We start from the raw sequence: 18970 nt of genomic DNA on the forward strand, positions 1-18970 counted from the left end.
AAAAAAAAAAAAAAAGAAGAAATTTTCTTGAAGGTGGGGGCAGCTGTATAAAGGAGTAACTCTGTTTACAGGCTCTAGTCAAGTTTTCAGCAAAACAGTTTCAGTAAAAGGAAAGAGGTGCCGTGTGGGCAGGGCTTGAGGGATGTGTAGGAGTGCAGAGGAGGAGGAGCGAGAGCCCCAGGGAGGTTGTACCCCCAGGTTTGGCTTAGCTACTGGTAGATTTGATGATTGTGGGGCGGGGGGTGGATCTTAATAGTTTTGGGTCATTTGGCAAAATCTGGCCATGGCCAAGGGTCCGGGTTGGCAGCATCCTGTGTAGGAGGGCCCTGCATGGGTCAAGCTGTGCTCAGCTCTGATCTGTCTTTTTCCTTCCTGTCTCCGCAGGGTGGGGGTTCTGGGGAGGAGCAACTCTGCGCTGACTTTCCTGAGCTCGACCTCTCCCAGCTGGACGCCAGCGATTTTGACTCTGCCACCTGCTTTGGAGAGCTGCAGTGGTGCCCGGAGACCTCTGAGACTGAGCCCAGCCAGTACAGCCCCGACGACTCCGAGCTCTTCCAGGTAGGCCCTCCCAGCCTCACCAGCCCACCACAGTGCCAGCACTCCTGTCTGCCCCCAAGGTCCTTGGCCCTGCTGCATTACCTTCTATACCCTCTCATGCCAAGAGTCTCCTGCCCACCCAGTCTCTTGAGACCTTGTTTCCTCTGGATCTGCACCTGACTTGGGCCAGTTCTCACCCACTTATCTGGCCTGTGTTGTCACTTCCATAAAGTAAGGGCTAGAGCCGGGCACCGAGGTGCTCGTCTGTAATCCCAATGGCTTACATTGGGAGGATGAGGCAGGAATATCATGAGTTCAAAGCCAGCCTCAGCAACTTAGTGAGTCCCAGAGCAACTTAGCAAGACCCTATCTCTAAATAAAAAATGTAAAAAGGGCTGGGGATGTGGCTCAGGGGTTAAGCCCCCCTGGGTTCAATCCCTGGTACAAAAAAAGAAAGTAACGGTTGGGGTAACCTGTCCCTCTATACCTCCCAGAGTCATACCCTCTGGGGCTGGGGGCTCCAAAGTCTGTTTCCTACATTGTCTCATTGAACCCCCATGAAGCAGCGCCATTATTTTCCAGATAGGGAAACTGAGGCTTGGAGAGTTAAGTCAGTAGCTGAACTTGACTCAAACCCAGTCTGCCTTCTGAGCCAGGACATTCTGAGAAGGACTCACATTTCTTGAGCACCTGTTCTGTGGTAGGACTGCCCTGTGTATATATTAACTCATTTAATTCTCCTGACAACTCTCAATTGTAAATACAGCTGTCCCCATCTTCCAGGTGGGGCCTACAGTGGCACTGGCACTGCGTACGCTTAACAAAAGGCAGTGCCAAGAACCACTGTGCATAGACCTCTCAACCCTGCGTTCCCTGGGGGCTCACGGTGGTTGATCTCTTAGGTGGAAGAATATGTGGCCTGGGACAAAGCAAGCTCTGTGTGCGTGGGTGTGGGGGTGAGGCATGGAGGGCAGGGGATGAAATAGGTTGGGCCCTGTTGAAGCTGGGTGCTGGCTTCCTTCTGATTCATTCTTTATATTTTCTCCCCCATTAAAGACTGGGGAATGGAGATGTGGCTGTCTGTGCCTGTGTGGAAACTTGACCACACTTTGTGCTACAGGCCCTGCTGGTGTGCCACACGCCATCTCAGGTGGTCCTCCTGACAGATTTTACCAGTCCTTCTAGAAAGGATCACGCAACTCCCTGTGTGTCAGGCACCGTGTCCATCAGTGGACTTCACGGGCTGGCAGGAGGCATTTCCCCAGACCAGGAAACAGCTGCAGTCACTTGTGACAGGGAACTAGAGGAAATGAGCCCAGGAATAGAAAAGGTTCTGCAGGCTGGTGGTCAGGAAAGGCCTCCCAAGGAAGAGAAGGAGGCAGCCACGTGAAGGTCAAAGGGCAGGAGAGTTAGGCAGGGCCTGACCATGCAATCTTGTGCACCAGGCCAAGAGTCTAGATTTTCCCTGATGCTGTTCTAGCTGTAAGTTTTTACAGATGAGAAAAGTGAAGTTCAATGACATGAAGGAACTTGCCCAAAGTCACACAGTAGGAAGGGTCAGGGAAAAGGCTAAAATCAAGGAGCCCATACCATCACTGCTACACTGAACCCCTTTGCCACGCCCGTGAGGAGTCAACAGGATTGGGCCGAGGTCCTGGCTCCATCCGGGGCCTCTGTTTTCTTCTCTGAACACCAAGGATGCGGCCCTCCCTGTGTGGCTCCTTCCCTCTTTAGGAGGCCAACTTCTGAAAATGCTTTCGAGTTGCGCGGAGCTGATGTGCAGAGTGTGTTGACCGCTTCCTGAGACAGTCCTCACCTAGACAGCACTGGCCCCCCTACTCCTTCTGGCCAGACTCCCTGCCCCCCCCAGCAGGTCTCTGCTGTAGTCCTGTATTGCATGGAATGGCTTCAGACCCAAGTAAGCCCCACATAGCCCCTGGGCCCCAGCTCAGTGAGGAAGATGGTCCTCCCAGCTGGCAGAGCTCTGCCCAAGGCCGGCTCTGTCCATTTCTCACCTGTGCACCTGCTGTGCATTTGATTGTGTGCGTAGGGCCCGCCCTCACCCCCACGCAGCCGTCATACTCTGTGGGTCTGTGTCCATACTGTGGGTCATGTCCTGGGCATTGCACGCTGTCAGGGCCTACTACGTGGTCATCCAGTGAACATACCCTTCGACTCCTGGCTCTAGAGTTGCCTCCTCCTGAAGCAGCTGGGCAGTGGCTTCCTCTGTGGGTGACCAGCTAGTACACATGTGTCTTCAGACCGTGGGACAATGTGATCTTCATCTGGGGCCCTCACACACTGACTCGATTGTAGCGTTTTCTTTCCTGCCACAGGTCAGACACAACCAGTATCAAAACCTTGAATGGGCTGGGGCTGGCGCTCAGCCATAGAGCACTTGCCTAGGTTCGATTCTCAGTACCACATGTAAATAGATAAAATAAAGGTCTATCAACAACTAAATATATATATATTTATTTATTTTAAGCCAAACCAAACCAAATAAAAAGCCTTGAGCTGGGATCCGGGGGCCCCCTGAGACGAGTGGGAATCACCGCGCCTGGCTGCCTGCGTCCGAGCTGTGTTCTAACAATTGAGTGGCACTATTGCTATGGAAACAGTCTGGGAGGGTGAAGAACAAGCTACAGTTATAAAGATTGACAACTTTTGGGGGCAGGGACATTGTGTTCCATTTCTCTGTGTGCCTCAGGGTTCTTAGGGCTGGAGCACAAGGGCACTTGGTAACTATTTCTAGATGAAGCAGGTGTTGGACCATTCTGTGCTGTGTGACCTTGGTCAGGTAGCGCCCTTTGGTGGGCCTCTGTTTTCCCATGTGTGTGTGAAGAGGGAACATGGACTGGATCAGTAGCTTTTAATCTGTTGGGGACAAAGGAGAGTCCCTGAGTTCTTTTAGACTCTGATGAGATCATGGACCTTCCCCCAGAAAAATGGGGGTGAGGTAATTCTGAGTTTCTTGGCCTCAGTAAAAGGCCCTGGATAGTGGAGGATCTCCAAGTGTTCTTTTAGCCCTGACAGCCCAAAGGCTGTTCTGAGCCATTCCTTCAAGCCACTCTAGTTCCCCAGTGAAGCATTTCCCTCACATGTCTCGAAGGCTCCTTTTCCTCCAGCTTGAGATCAGCTCAGGAAGGCTGGGGGTGGGGCTGGGTCTATTAATATCCTCCCTCAGCTGATTAACTCTCCATTAATTTGCACTCGGCTTCTAAGCGGAGCAGGGAGAGCTGAGCTAATGGGCCCAGGGAAAAAAGAAGAGGGTGGCCAGCTCCCTGGGATGTGTTATCTTAGGGTGCCTATGGGATGGCCTATTCTGGAGGGAGCTGGGCCGGCCTGGGCAGGTGTGGCCTTTCTTCCCAGCTGACTCTGCGCCTCTAGCCCCACCGGCCTGTTCCCAAGCTGAGCAGTCTTGGGGACTGGGCTTTCATTAGTCATTTTTATTTTCACCTAACCTGGTTGGTGCTTCTTGAGGTCTCTGCCATTTCCTACTCATTTCTGCCCTGGGCCTGGCGCTTGGAAAACCATTGTTAGCGCTCTAAGTTCCAGGTTCTCATCCTTGACTCCATCCCTGACTTGCTTAATGACCTTGACAGATCTGTTTCCTGGGGTCTCAGGCCCCTCCAGCCCAAAGAGTAGCAGCTAGGTTTTCTCAGGAGCACTGACCACGATTGATTAGTAGTTGTAGCCTGGAGCCCTGTGTCAAGAGAGAGAAACTGGCATGGAAGCCACCAGCACCACGGTCACCTAGTGGTATGGTGCCACGTGTTTGACACGCCTGGTCACTACATCACCCTGAGCCCTTTCAGCTCTGATATGTGTGATAATCCACAATAATTCTGGGCCATTTACTGCAGTTCCTGGGAAAGAGTGGGAATTCTCATCCCATCCAGCACCGGTGATGTCATTTCTGGATGGCTTCCCTCTAGACGCTGGCCTCTGAGACACGGAAGAACCCAGTCTCCCGCCATTGTTCATTGTTCGGTTCATTCATGCCTTCATTCAACAACCCGGCTGTTCCCTAACGGCTACTAGGGCACAGAGCTAGGTGCTGTCGTCACCACTCCAGGCGTGGCCTGCTTGGAGCCCTGCAGGGGACACCAGAAGGGGCCATATCTTGCCATTCTGTGGGAAAGGGAATGAGATTTAGACGAGGGGAACAATCTGATCAGGGTTACCCTGTCAGTGGCAGAGCCCTGTGTGACCAGCTCCAAACATGGCCACTGGGCCCCGAGTTCCCAGATCTTAACTCACCATCAGGTGGGACAAATTGTTCTGGGAACCCAACACTGGGCGTCTGGCCTGAGTGCCCGGGAGGCTGGCAGGTAGGGCATGGGGGCAGCCAGGTGAGCCTTCATTACATGCCAGAGCCACAGTCTCTGGGCTCCTAGCCCCAGGGCTGAGCCGGGCTGGCCACGTCAAGTTCTTCTTTTGACCCTTCTTTTATTCTTAGCTCTGTTCTAAAAATTACAAATGCGTTTGTTCTCCTCTCCCCGTGTCCCCCCTTCCAGTTACTCAGCTGCTGCTCCGGCTGCAAGGCTTGGAACAGATTTAGTGCAGCCAAAAGGCCGTCACGAGATGTGTATTTCAGATGAACTTCCTGAGGAAGGGATAAACAGCCTGACCCGGGGTGGGAACGCGTGCTGCGGGAGGCATCATGTGACAGCATGTGCTTCTGCCAGGACAGGCTTGGGAAGCAGGGGTTCCCCACTGAGGCCCCCATGGCTTACCTGGAAGCAATGTGATCTCTGCTCCCACCTCTGGCCCAGGGCTGGGCTGTGCATGCTCACCCTCAGAGATCAGAGCACCTGTGTGTGGGGCCCTTGGTCCAGGACCTGGCTCTGCCCCACATTTGCTGGGTTGCCCTTGACAGGTTTCTGAAATGCCGGGAGCCAGTTTCCTCACCTGGAAAATGAAGATTAGAAAGTGCTGCCCTCATTGGAGGTGTAGGATGATTGAGGTGGCACTGACAAAGCCTTTCCCTCCGTCCCTCAGTCAGGCCTCTGCACTGGCTTTCCCCTCTGCCCAGGTCTTCTTTCCTAAGCTCTTTGCCTGTCTTTTGAGCCTAAGTTTGTCAGCTGTACAGAGAGGGCTCCTGTGGCCCGCCTAAATAGCCCTCAGCCTCGGCCACATTCTTTCTTTCCATTACAGCGTCCTTTTATTTTCCTAATGGCTTTTCCCACGTTCTGAAATGGTCTTGATTCTTTCCTTGTTTTCCTCTACTCTCCTTTGGAGGGTAAGCGCAGGGAGGGTAGGGGCTGTATTACCAGTGTACCAGTGTCCAGCACAAAGCTGGGTGCAGAGTAGGCATGTGGTAGGGGAGGGAAGGTGGGGGAATCGTCACCACCCCGCCCCCCACCTCGTTGTCATGAGCATAGACATGGGAGCATGGCGGTATAGTCATCATGGCGCAGAAGCCATAGAGAGTGCTTGTTTTGTGCCAGGAACTGCTTTGGAAGCATCTTACCTATATTAACTTATCTAGTCCCCAACAAGAAGCTCTTGGAGTAGGAACTGTTCCCTGTTTGAGAGGGGAGGAAACTGACTTGCCCAGGGGCCCACTGTTGTTAAGTGTGGACCCTGGGATTCACCCAGAGCTCCTGACCACCATACCCACCCCTTCACCCAGCGTGAGCAAGGACAGCAAGCCCTGGGGTCCCCCAGGGAAAGAAATGGTAGCTGGTTTCTTGTTGTTCTGCTTATCATTGTCACTGTTGAGCTCTGAACTTCACCCTGCCTGGGCCCCAGGGTCCTGGTGGCTAGGGCCTGCACTGAGCTCCTGCTCTTCATGTTTAGAGCAGCCTCACTCAGGTGGACAGACTTCTGCCCCACGTCTTCCACTCCAGAGCAGATCCCTTTCCATTCCCACCTACTGCCTGCTGACAAAATTCTGTGATCCTTGGAGTCGGCGACTCGGAGGGGAGGGTTGGCAGGAGGAGGGTGGTGGTCCAGCAGGGTGAGCAGCTATGTCCCAGGTGGCTGACCCTCTCTACCACTTCCTTCCAGATCGACAGTGAGAATGAGGCCCTCCTGGCCGCGCTCACCAAGACCCTGGATGACATCCCTGAAGATGACGTGGGGCTGGCTGCCTTCCCGGTCCTGGATGGAGGAGATGCACCATGCTGCCCCGCAGCTTCACCCGCCCCCTTGTCTGCGCCCCCCAGCCCCGCTAGGGAGAGGCCCCCAGCCCCAGCCTCAGACGTGGATGAGCTCTCGCTGGTGAGAACCTATTTCCAGTGAGACAGTGGTGGAGGCTGCCATTTGGATCTGTCTGCAGGGGTGGGAGTGCAAAGCATCAGTCCAGCCCAACCTGGGTCCCTGTGCATCATGGTGATGTGGTTTCCAGAGGAGGGCCTGGACTGGAGGTGGGAGGCCTCTCTGGGTCTCACCTTTCCCTCCTGTGCAGTGGGACTACGCTTCATCTACATTCTGTTGGCTCCTTGGGATTTCAAAGACTGACCTTAGTCCTATGTTAAATCCTTGAAATTGCATGCAAACATTTTCCTAAAGATTATGTACACATGGTAAACATCCAGGCAGGAAGTGTGGACAGTTAAAAGCAAAACCTCCTCAGCCCTCTCACAATTGCTTTGTCCTTCCCCAGAGGTAACCATGGTTACCGATCTGTTATGTGACTTTCCTCTTCACCTATTTTTTTTTCTTTTTACTACAAAAGGAAGCCTGCTCCTCCACCATTCTGCACCTTACTTTCTCACTTAACATGTGTCTTGGGAACTCTTCCAAATGAACGTATGGAGCTGTGCTGTCCCTCTTGTGGCTGTATAGTGTTCCTGGTTGAGGATGTGTCACATCTGTTTAACTATGTCCCTGCAGATGGATATTTATATTCCTTTAACTCCACCATTGTCCCCAATAGTGCTGCCGTCATATGTAGGCCTTTGCCCCGGGTAAATGGATAAATTCCTAGAAACAGATCCCCTAGGTCCGTGGAGATAGGATTTTTCAGTTTAGACAGATCTTTCCAGATTACCCGTCAAAGAGATCATGCCAACTTACACTCCCACCAGCACGTTAAATGCCTTCTGTGAGAGTGTCTGAGGAGTGTCGGAATGTGTGCTTGGAAGAGCAGCTTCCTGGGGAGAAGATGTCAGCTTTGATCAGATTTTCAAAGGGTCTGGACCTCGTGGGTTACTGCTGGGGCGGCCCTCCACTCAGGCTGAGTCGTGCTGCCTGTCTTGGGCTCTTCCCTCGCGTTGGATCTGTGGCTCCTGGGGGCCAATGAGGCACAGCCAGAAAACCAGAACCTGTCAGGGCTGGGAGGGTTCTTAGGTCTCAGGGAGTTGGAGCTGGAAAGGTCCTTGGTGACCACCAAGCCCAACTCTGAGGCTGACTTCACCCAAGGTCAAACAGAAAGTTGGTGCACCAGCGAAGACTAGAACCCAGGTCTTCTGAATCTTGGTTGAAGGTACTCTGTCTTCTCTCTTTGGGGTCTTTAAGGTCCTCAAAGCAGTGGGAAATATTTAGTAAGTACCTACTATGTGCTGACACAGAATATTTCCAATCTCACATCATGGCTTCTGCTAATGGGACCCTGCTTCCTTCCAGAATGGAGTTAAACTGCCTGAGTGTGAATCCCATCCCTGCCAATCAGTGCTTGTGGTTCCCTGAGGCACACAGCCTCCCTAAGCCTCTCTGACTCAGTTTCCTGACCCATGCAGGTTGGATAATAGTTCCATCTTAAAGGCTATTAGGAGACTATACAGCAGGTATTACATAGGGAGCATTTAGAACAGTACCTGGCATATATGCTTGCTCAGTAGACATTAGCTAATTCAGAGTCCTGGCACAACCCTTGGAAGTAACAAGAATCCTCAGTGCCGATTCTTAAAGAGGCAAAGAGCGACCCCTGCTGGTCAAAGGTGGTTTCCAGGCCAAGTCTCCATCTGCCTTCACCCCACACTCTGAGCACTTCTGTTAGAGACGCTTCTAGGCTCACGCTTCTAGGAACCAGACTCACTGTCTAGGCTCTCAGTAGACTGCCAGTTCTAGAAAGGCCCAATGAAGTCATCCAGACCCTAGGTCTTGTCCTGGATCCCAGAATATCCACCCGTGGACTTCGAAGGATCCATGGACCTCTGCATGACTCTGTGTTTTCTGAGGTCAGCAGTTTCTGTTATATTCTGAGAGTCAAAAAGAAGGTTCTGGTCCATTCATTTTTGCCTCCCTGTCCTTGTTATGCCAAGGGTCTTTTCCAATCCAAAATCAGAGAGTCACAGGCCTGTGTGTGGTTTGGGGTATAGCAAGATCATGGGCTCCTCAGGAGGCCCAGCCTTTAGTGTTCGCTGGGTGCTTTGGGGGCATGTCCCCCAGGATGTAAAATTCCATCACATTTCTTGCCTAGTTCTCGGCTCTGATGGATCCTGGGCAGAACCTGCAGATGTGCTCAGCCTCTGTTCTCTCCGCTTGGATGCATTGTGCGCCTGCCCACGGGGCTCAGAAGCAGGGGAGTTCAACAATCTTTGTAGAAAAAAAAAAAACAAAACCTGGAACAAAAGTCTAACGAGCTAACTGTAACACTATTCCACCTGTGTAAAAATATCTGAGTGGGTTGGATGTGACATATCCATGTGTATTCTTGTATGATCAGTGTCACCACCTCCGGGATAGGGTCACAAGAAAGTAGTTAGTGGCACTTGCCTCCGAGAAGGAGAAAGGGACCTTGGGCAGGAGGAAGACTCTCTGTGTGTATGCATGTGTGTGTGGAACCCTGAAGTGCTCTACCACTGAGCCACATCTTCAGTTGTTTTTATTTTTATTTATTTTTGTTTGTTTGTTTGTTTTGAGGCAGGATCTCATTAATTTGCTGAGGCTGGCTTCCAAATTTTTGATCCTCCTGCCTCAGCCTCCTGAGTCACTGGGATTTCAGGCATGAGCCACTGCACCCTGCTAGGAGGAAGCCTTTCTTTTAATTTTCCATTTTAGTGTTTGTGGTATGTGTGTGTGATATTTATAAGTATTACTTACATAATCAAAGAAATTAAATTTTTAAAGGTAGTGTGAATGAACAAAAGGGAAATCAGCTGGAATCTCACATCAGAGAATCATTTTGGTACCTAATCTCCCAGATTGTGTGTGTGTGTGTGTGTGTGCACTCGCGTGCATGTATGTGTCTAGTGCAAGTGTATGCAGATTGCCTGGTACTGTTTTAACAGCAGGATGGGTAGGCATTGCCCATGATGTGTTTGGGTTTCTCAAAATCATTGCTAAGCTCTTGGGTTGGTGATTCTGAAAGGACTTACAAGACAGTGGGACATTTGTGTGTGTTTAGGATCACTAGCCAATCAACTTCCTGTACTTACTGTATTGGGAGCATCATTCTAGACTGTCACATGCTCTCCCCATAGTCTGGTGGTGCTGGATCAGGGCGTGGTCAGCCTTGGGGCTGGCTGTCTGGTCCTCTGTGTCTCTGGCCATGGCCGGGCCCCAGCATCTCTCCCTCTGCTTCTCCCCCAGTTGCAGAAGCTTCTCCTGGCTACATCTTCCCCAACATCAAGCTCTGACATCCAGAAGGAGGGGACCACCTGGCGCCAGGCCAGCCTTAGGTCTAGAAGTCAGCGGTCTTGTGTCAAGGTATTTCTGCACCTGCCCAGAAGTCTACCTGAGACCCCAGGCGGCCTCTTAGGGCACCACCGTCACCCCTGGCTAGGGATGGCAGGTTTGGTCCCCAGCAGCCTCTCTTGCTGCTGCTCACATAGACCTTGCAGAGTGCACTCCTGGAAGGAGGGCTTGGGCTTTGACATGCCTCTGTGCGTCAGGCACTGATAGACATTAACACAGGTTAGAGCTGACCGAGGAAGGTGCGGCCAGCGTGGGGCTCAAGTTCTAACAGGGTGACAGACCAAAGTAGGATCATCCTCAGAGGTGAAGGCCACAGTCAACAGAGCACTAGGATTTCTTTCCTGGGAAGCCATTGGAGAGTTTGGTGCTCTGAACTCCAAGGGCTAAAGCATGTCCCCTTTCTTTCTTGGTCTTCATTGTCCAAGCCTAAGGAGGAGGGGTTTCTGCTCCTCAAAGCCACATTCAGTCTTCTGCCTCCTGCCCCTGCACACTCCTCCAGGGGACAGCTGCACATGGTTCTGCACTCTAGAAGCAGAATCAGGTGCCTGCCTGACAGGGGTGCAGTGTGGGAGCCTCTCCCCTTGCTGGGGTCCCCAGGGGGCAGGCCCCTGTCCCTACACTACCTCCCAAAGGCCTACCCTCTTGTGTGTTTCATTTTTCAAGGGGCAGCAACCAAGCCCCTCCATGAGCCAGCGCTGCCCTTTGCAGGGCTGGGAGGCCCAGCAGAAAGAGAGACAGCTGGCAGCCTTTGTTAGAAAGCCCCAGCAAAACCACATTTGGGCCTGGGAGGGAAGTAGACGGCGAGGGGGGCAGAGAAGGCTCAAGTGACATCAGCTGGTGCTAGATTACAGAGGACCTCAGATACCTGCCCAAGGAGCCTCCCCTTATCCTTTGGGCTCTGGGAAGCTGCTAAATTGTTTTCTTTTTATAACAACTTTATTCGAGTGCCATTTGTACGTCATGAAAGCCCCCTGTTTGTTGTTTTTGAGTGGGAATCACACTGGGTTGCCCAGGCTGGGCTCAAGTGATCATCCCGCCTCAGCCCCCAGAGTGTTGGAAAGCCACCTATTTAAAAAGAACGATTCTATGATTTTTAGTAATTCTGTAGGCTTGGGCAGTCATGTCCATGGTCCAGTTTTAGAACACACCCATCATCCCAGAATGCTTCCCGACATCCCTGTTTATTGTGAATCCTTCCCACAGCCCACCCCAGGCGGCCACCAATCCACTTCCTGGCCCTATTGCTGATGGGTGTGGGGTGGGGATGTGGGATGCTCACAGCAGGCCTCTGGTACATCTGGCAGGGTCTGCAAGGGCCAAATTCCATGGCTGGGAGACATGTTAGGGGCTGGGTATTCTTTCATTCTTTACCAACCAAATATGGCTGGGTGCCAGGCTCTGGGCTGAAGGCAGGGAATGGAGGGAAGGAAACCTAGCTATTTCCATGATGCAGCGCAACACACTGGGCCAGCTCTGGCCGTGGGGATGGGGCAGAGGGAGTAGTGTGTCCCTCCCTCCTCACTCTGGCCTCTTTCTCATTCTAGACGGACAGCACCCAGGATAAAAAGGCCCCCATGCAGCGGTCTCCCAACAGGAGTTGTGCAGAACTGCATAAGCACCTCACCTCGGTGCTGTCCTGCTCCCAGGCAAAAGCCTCCTCCCCCGACAGGGGACTGCAGCCAGCACTGCCCCCGAGTCCCCAGCTCCTTGCCAAGAAGGAGGAGGAGCCAGGGGAGGACTGCCTGAGTCCCCAGCCAGCTCCAGCCTCTCCCCGGGACTCCCTGCCACCGGGCAGGGCGAGCCCCAGTGCCCAGGTTCCCCAGGAGGACGTGCAGGCCATGGTGCAGCTCATTCGATACATGCACACCTACTGCCTCCCCCAGAGGAAGCTGCCCCCACAGGCCCCAGAGCCACCCCCCCAGCCATGCAGCAGCCCCTCCAGGGTCAGGCCCCGGCACCACTCCAAAGCCTCCTGGGCTGAGTTCTCCATCCTGCGGGAACTCTTGGCTCAAGATGTCCTCTGCGATGTCAGCAAACCCTACCGCCTGGCCACGCCTGTCTATGCCTCCCTCACTCCCCGGCCGAGGTCCAGGCCCCCCAAGGACAACCAGGCCTCCCCCGCTCACCCTTCCCCAGTGGAGGAGGTGAGGGTGGCGGCTTCCCCCAAGAACACTGGGCCCAGGCCAAGCCTGCGCCCGCTGCGCCTGGAGGTGAAGGGGGACGTTAGCCGCTCTACCCGGCTACAGCAGGAGGAGGAAGAGGAGGAGGAAGAAGAGGAGGAGGAAGAAGAAGAAAAAGAAGAGGAGGAGGAAGAGGAGGAGGAGGAGTGGGGCAGGAAGAGGCCGGGCCGAGGCCTGCCGTGGGCCAGGCTGGGGAAGAAGCTGGAGAGCTCTGTGTGCCCAGTGCGCCGCTCCCGGAGACTGAACCCCGAGCTGGGCCCCTGGCTGACATTCACTGATGAGTTGCTGGTCTCCTCAGAGCCCCAAGGTGCTCTGCCTTCGCTATGCCTGGCTCCCAAGGCCTATGACATGGCAGGAGAGCTGGGCAGCCCCACAGACGAGGACAATGGCCAAGACCAGCAGCTCTTACGAGGACCCCAGATCTCTGCCCTGGAGAGCCCCTGTGAGAGTGGGTGTGGGGACACGGATGAGGACCCCAGCTGCCCGCGCCTCCCTTCCAGAGGTGGTAAGCGTCAGTGGTCTACGAGAGAGGGGCAGGGTGGGTGTGCCCTGGAGCCCCCATGCTCAAGTCCCCAACCCCATGTGGCAGGTCCCTTTCCCTCTCTGGATTTCTTCCCACTTTCCTGTCTGTACACTGGGCTTTTGGGGCAGACTTTCAGGAAGACACCAGTACACCTCTGAGTTTTTCATCACGCGTGGTCAAGGTACTGCTTAAAGAACAGAGAGCAAGATGCTGGCCTTCCTGGGGCCTGTTTCAGTGAGGGGGACAGGCAATCCAAAAGTAAACAGAAAGGAGGATGATCACAAATTGCGGTAGGTGCCCGAAGAAGACTGACCAGGGCTGATGTGGCACAGATGTGTCCGTAAGTTCAGCTCCACAGTGGAGTTGAATTTTAAATGCTAATGACAGTGGTGATCGTCTTCTATTGGGTACATCCCATGCCAGGCACTGGTCTGAAATGTGACACAGATCTCCCCTTTGATTTCTCCAAGAAACCTGTGTGGTAGGCACGGTGATCATCTCCATTTGAAGACACAGAAAGTGAGGCCCAGAGCTGTGTAGTGATCCGCCCTGAGCAGGACTGTCCAGAACCCACAGGGGCAAGGGGGTCTGAGCTCTTTGCCACTGTGCTACTCAGTGGCCAGAAGGGGTTGACCTTGTGCCCATCTACTCTTTCTGTAGAGTCAAGGTGATGGGCCTGCCAAGACCCCGGGATGGAGGTGGACTTGAGCTATTCCTGTCCTTCCTTAACATGGCCACGGTGTTTGGGTCACCTGCCCAAAGGGCTTTTGTGCTTGCCGCACCCCCCCCCCCCCCGGAAATTTGAGGTCTCTGGAGGGGAAACGTCTGCTCATGATGCCATGTTAGGGAAGCTCATTTTTCTTTTTTTTTTTGTCTTATTTTCAGACTCTCCCAGGTGCCTCATGCTGGCCTTGTCACAAAGGTAGATTTTTAGAAATTATTGGTATATTATTCTGTGAGCTTTTGTCTTGTTAGACTTGTGTGTTGGGGAGGGGTTCATCAGGCCATTTCATAAGCTGCCCTCCCCAGGACACTGCAAAGAGTGCTTTTCTCCAGAGGGAAAAGCTGATAATGCCGTGTGACTTGGGGCAAGTTCCATTCCCCCTCTGTACCTCAGTGGCCCCATCTGTCAAAATAAGGAGGCCAACCTTGTCCTCTCCTCACCCTCCAGCAAACCTTGCCTGAGTTTCCTAAAAGCAACTTGAACTCCTCCAACAGCCAGGGTAGGGTCCCCCAGCAAGTTCTCCCAGTGCCCCACACCCCTTCCATGGCAGCATAACCAGGATCCATCTTAGTATCTCCTCACCCCCCCCTCCCCCAAATGCTCAGGGCAGTGGGAGCCTGCTACTGACCCCCTCTTTTCCTTTCTGTCTTCCCTGCCCCCATCAGTGACCCTCCTTTTGGCAAGAAGAGCTTTGAGCAGACCTTGACAGTGGAGCTTTGTGGCACGGCAGGTGAGCAGGGGGCGCAGCTGGGGGAGTGCCTTTGGGGGCGTGGCAAGACTCCTCCTGGCCATGCATGTCCCACGTCCTCCTCCTTCCCTGGAGGAGCCCGCAGTCTTGTGAGGGACAGACTCACGCCCTGTCAAGCGCTGTTTGATGTGCGTTTATTTCATAAAAGCTTTGACAGCACAGGAGGGTCAGGGCTGGGCAGAGTGCAGGGCAAGGGGCATGAGTTGCCTTCAAGGATGAATGGACATTGGAAAGACAAAGGGGAAGGGTGTGCCTGGCAAGAAACTCAGCCAGGCAGAGGGGTGGAGGTGTGGAGGAGTGGAATTCCCAGGGCACACTGGAGATGCTGGTCACCTGGTCTTTCTAAGTGGTAGAGGGCAGGTCAGGAAAAGCAGCCACAAAAGGGCTAAAATGCAGAGGTGTCTGGTCTTTACCCTGTAGGCCTTCAGAAGCTCCAGAGAGGAGGAGCTGGGCAAGTTCCTCTGGTGCATTGGGGAGAACGGAAGCCAGGGTCAGGTGCAGGAGCAGCAAGAACACGATGGTAGTCAGATCCAGGTGGGCAGTTTTGCCCATGCAGCCTGCCCTGATGCATGCTGGGAGACACCTGGAACAGGCCCCTTTGGATGATGGGAGGTGGAACAGGAAAAGCTCTCTGATGACTTGGGGGCTTTTGCTACCATTACCAACCCACAGAAGGGACAGCACACTCGTTTTGTCACATGCCAACTCCACAGAATTGAAGCAGTAGTGCAGGATCAGTTAGTGAGGCCTACCCTCTGTCTGTTGGGGTGGCACATAGCCACTTCTTTGCCATCCTAAATTCCAAATTAAGGCTTGGGATTTGTTCCTTGGAGAAGGAAGCTGCCTTCACTGCATGTGTTTCTCCCCTTGCTGGGCAGGACTCACCCCACCCACCACACCCCCATACAAGCCCACCGAGGAGGACCCCTTCAAGCCGGACATCAAGCACAGCCTGGGCCAAGACACAGCCCCCAGCACCCCCGCCCCTGAGGCTCTCCAGCTCATGGCCACCACCGGGCCTGCCCACAAGCTGCCCAAGAAGCACCCAGAGCGCAGCGAGCTTCTGTCCCACCTGCGGCATGCCACGGCCCAGCCGGCCTCCCAGGCTGGCCAGAAGCGCCCCTTCTCCTGTTCCTTTGGAGACCATGATTACTGCCAGGTGCTCAGACCAGAGGGCACTATGCAGAGGAAGGTGCTGAGGTCCTGGGAGCCATCTGGGGTCCATCTTGAGGACTGGCCCCAGCAAGGTGCCTCCTCAAAGGCTGAAATGCAGGCCTCTAGGAAGGAGGAAGCCCGAAGCTGTGAGGCCAGAGCCCCGCCCAAGGACAGCGCTCAGCTGAGAGACCACGAGATCCGCGCCAGCCTCACCAAGCACTTTGGGCTGCTGGAGACGGCTCTGGAGGACGAAGACTTGGCTTCGTGCAAGAGTCCTGAATATGACACGGTCTTTGAGGACAGCAGTAGCAGCAGTGGTGAGAGCAGCTTCCTCCTGGAGGAGGAAGATGAGGAGAGGGAGGAGGAGGACGATGAAGAAGAGGACTCAGGGGTCAGCCCCCCTCGCTCTGACCACTGCCCCTACCAGAGCCCACCCAGCAAGGCCAGTCGGCAGCTCTGTTCCAGAAGCCGCTCTAGCTCTGGCTCCTCATCCTGCCGCTCCTGGTCACCAGCCACCCGGAGGAACTTCAGGTAAGGCTGGGCGACCTCGGGAGGGGCAGTGGACAGCTGAGGGCTCCCTTCCCCAGGGTGCCAGAGGAGGAAGGAGATGTGGGAAAAGTCCTCTGATACTAGGGCTGCATCTCCTGGTGTGGCTGTGTGCTGGTCAGAGGCCCAGAAGATAGCCCCCTCTTGGGTGAGTTGTGGTGTGTTCCTGGAGGCAAGCAAAGCCTGGCATGTGGCACTCTGGTGTGTTCCAGGTCTCTTGGCCATTCACTCATTCTTGGACTCAATCTCCAGTATCACAAGGAAAAAAATAATTAGTGTTCTGAAAAATACCTGGATTAAAGCAGTGATGAACTTTATTCCCATTTCTTGGGCCTCCTAAACTGTGCATTGCTTCCTGACTTCAGCATGAGCCGCCCCTCTAAAAGCCCAGTGGAGAGATTATGCGCCATGAGCTTGTTTGCTCACACCATCTTTGTGCACTGAACCAGACAAGAGAGGGAGCCAGTCCAAAAGTCAGCTGGGGAGCTAGGCAGAGAGCATGGAGGCTTGGCACATTTGGAGGAACTGGCTGCTCTCTGATTCATCCTGGGCAGGGGTATGGGCGATCAGTGCTCTTCCTGCCCCTGTGCCCAAGGTGTGCCTGAGTGGCCACTAGGTGGCCTTCCTGGTTCCAGAGCAGCAGAATCACCTGGATGGTTTAGGGCACTGCTTTGGAAGCTCCACCAAGTACCTGAGTCTGCAGGGAGAGGAGAATTTGCATTTCTAGCCAGTTCCCAGGTAATGATGATATTGCCAAAGTGCCATCCTCTGAGATCAGAATTCAGGTCATATAGATGTACCTTTTCTTTTCTTTTTTTTTTTTTTTAATAATTTTTATTTATTTTTATTGTTTAATTTTCGGCAGACACAACATCTTTGTTGGTATGTGGTGCTGAGGATCGAACCCGGGATGCACGCATGCCAGGCGAGCGCGCTACCGCTTGAGCCACACCCCCAGCCCTAGATGTACCTTTTCTTAGAAAAAGTCAGCTTTATAATTGCACATTTATACCCATGGCTCTTAATTGTTTGAATATCTCCTTAAAGTAAAGGCCTTTATCCCCATTAAATTGTGCATAAACATCAATTTTAGGGATTCGTGAACTCCTCACAAAACCAACATTGAGAAGCCCTAAATCATCTGTTACTCAAAATGAGTTCCCTAGCACTTTCTCTAATCAGCCCTTTTCCGTACTAAGGCGGGAGACATGGGTCCCGGTTGTCTTCCAGCAGACCTCTCTGAGGATGTCTTTCTGGGCCTGTCTTTCTGGCTGCATTCTTCTTTCCAGGGGCAGCTTTGGCCTTGAAACCCTCCATGGTCAAGGTTCAGTTCTAGCCTTGCTTTGCTGTGAAATAACTGATTTCCACACAAGACAGGATCCTTTGTGAAGGTTTGCTCAGAGTACTTCCAGACCTTGAAGTACTTCCAGACCTTGAAGTACTCCTGACCTTGAAGCCATTCCCCATGACCAGAGCAGAAGCTCTCTGACCTCTTTCTGACTTGCTTGGCTCAGGTTTAGAGCTGGGCCTGCAATCCCAGGCCCAGAGCTGAGACCCTCTCTGGAACTCCCCCAGGTTCTCCTTTTCTCATCTCACTTTTGGGTCATGTGGAGGTTTGGCTTTGTCTGCTCACTAGAAGGAATAAATTAGTTATCTCAGTCCCTGCTCAGCTGCTGGGCAGGGCTGGGTACCTGACAAGCCTGGCAAACTACTTGGCCTTCTCCAGCCCCACTGTCTTCACCATTATCCAGTCTCAGGCAATAAGCAGCATGTCGAGGCTAGTTTAATAGCATAAATTGAACTCCACAACACCTTCCAGACACTCTTAGCCCTTTAGGTGGGGAATGTTGACCAATTCTGTTGCAAATGAGTGGTGACCAGTTATTCTATAGCACTTTTTTTTAATGGATACAATATCTTTGTTTATTTTGTTTTTATGTGGCGCTGAGGACCGAACCCAGTGCCTCACATGTACAAGGCAAGTGCCCCACCACTAAGCCACAACCCCAGCCCTATTCTATAGCACTTTAAAATTTGCAAATCACATACCTCTTACCCTATTTGAGCCTCACAGATGCATGTGGAGGGCCTAGCTGCTTTTTATCCTCATTTTATAGATGAGGTAGCTAAGGCTTAGAGAGGTTAAATTTAAAAAAAAAACTGAGCGAGTGTTTATTGTAGTTCCTGGGTGGAGCATTTATGTGCATTTAAAAAAAATTTAATCCTCACCAATGACCAAGGAGGAGGTGGACTCAATTGATTATCTCTATTTTATAGGTAAAGAAGTAGAGCTGAGAGGGCTTAAGTGACTGGTCCAAGGCCACCCAGCAGCAGGCGATGGAGCCCGGCCCTAACACTGGCTATTTGAGCCAGTGTTCTTATCCTCTAAGTTCTGTTCTCAAGGACTCAGACTGGAGTAGGGAAGAGTGGGGAGGGCTGCAGTATGTGGATGATAAGCCCCAGAGCTCAGCCAGACACAGGGAGCTGGGAAGGGCAAGAGGGGAGCTGTTCCTGGCTAGGGCACCAATCAGTAGAGAGCAGAATATCTCTTCACTCAGACCTCTCCCTTTTCTAGCTTTAGGCAGATCCCATCCTGAACCTGAGGCTCTGGTGTTTCATCTGGAAAACATGCTTCATAGGATTTTTAGCCCTTTCCACCCCTAATGGTAGAGAAAGGCAAGGCACAGAAGGGTGGGGTCATAATTAGTGCCCCAGCGGTCCAGGTGTCTAGGCCTAGAGGCCAGTGCAAGACCCTGGGCTCTCATCGCCCGGGGGAAGCTGGACTTCTGATGGACCCTAGAGAAGTCCTTGCCCCGCCCCCAGAAGCTCCGCCTCCCAGCAGTCCCGCCCCCAGGAGTCCCATGCCCCGCCCGCCCGTCCAGCTCCTTCCGGAGAGTGAGTGCCTCTGCTTTGCTTTTCACTGACAGATGTGAGAGCAGAGGGCCGTGTTCAGACGGAACCCCAAGCAT

At 53.2% G+C, this 18970-nt stretch overlaps 1 protein-coding gene across 1 annotated transcript in view; it reads left to right on the forward strand.

Annotated features, from left to right (window-relative positions):
* Positions 1-315: 315 nt before the first annotated feature.
* Ppargc1b (PPARG coactivator 1 beta) overlaps positions 316-18970 on the forward strand; it is a 32045-nt gene continuing 13390 nt past the window's right edge. Inside the window, exons 1-8 of the mRNA XM_048811878.1 lie at positions 316-558; positions 6553-6765; positions 10021-10137; positions 11670-12810; positions 13714-13750; positions 14218-14282; positions 15179-15986; positions 18929-18966. Of these exons, the coding sequence (XP_048667835.1) occupies positions 331-558; positions 6553-6765; positions 10021-10137; positions 11670-12810; positions 13714-13750; positions 14218-14282; positions 15179-15986; positions 18929-18966 (2647 nt within the window). The 5' untranslated portion in view covers positions 316-330. The remainder of the gene's footprint in view (positions 559-6552; positions 6766-10020; positions 10138-11669; positions 12811-13713; positions 13751-14217; positions 14283-15178; positions 15987-18928; positions 18967-18970) is intronic.

Source organism: Marmota marmota, unplaced genomic scaffold (genome assembly GCF_001458135.2).
Source record: "Marmota marmota marmota unplaced genomic scaffold, marMar, whole genome shotgun sequence".
Lineage (NCBI taxonomy): Eukaryota > Metazoa > Chordata > Mammalia > Rodentia > Sciuridae > Marmota > Marmota marmota.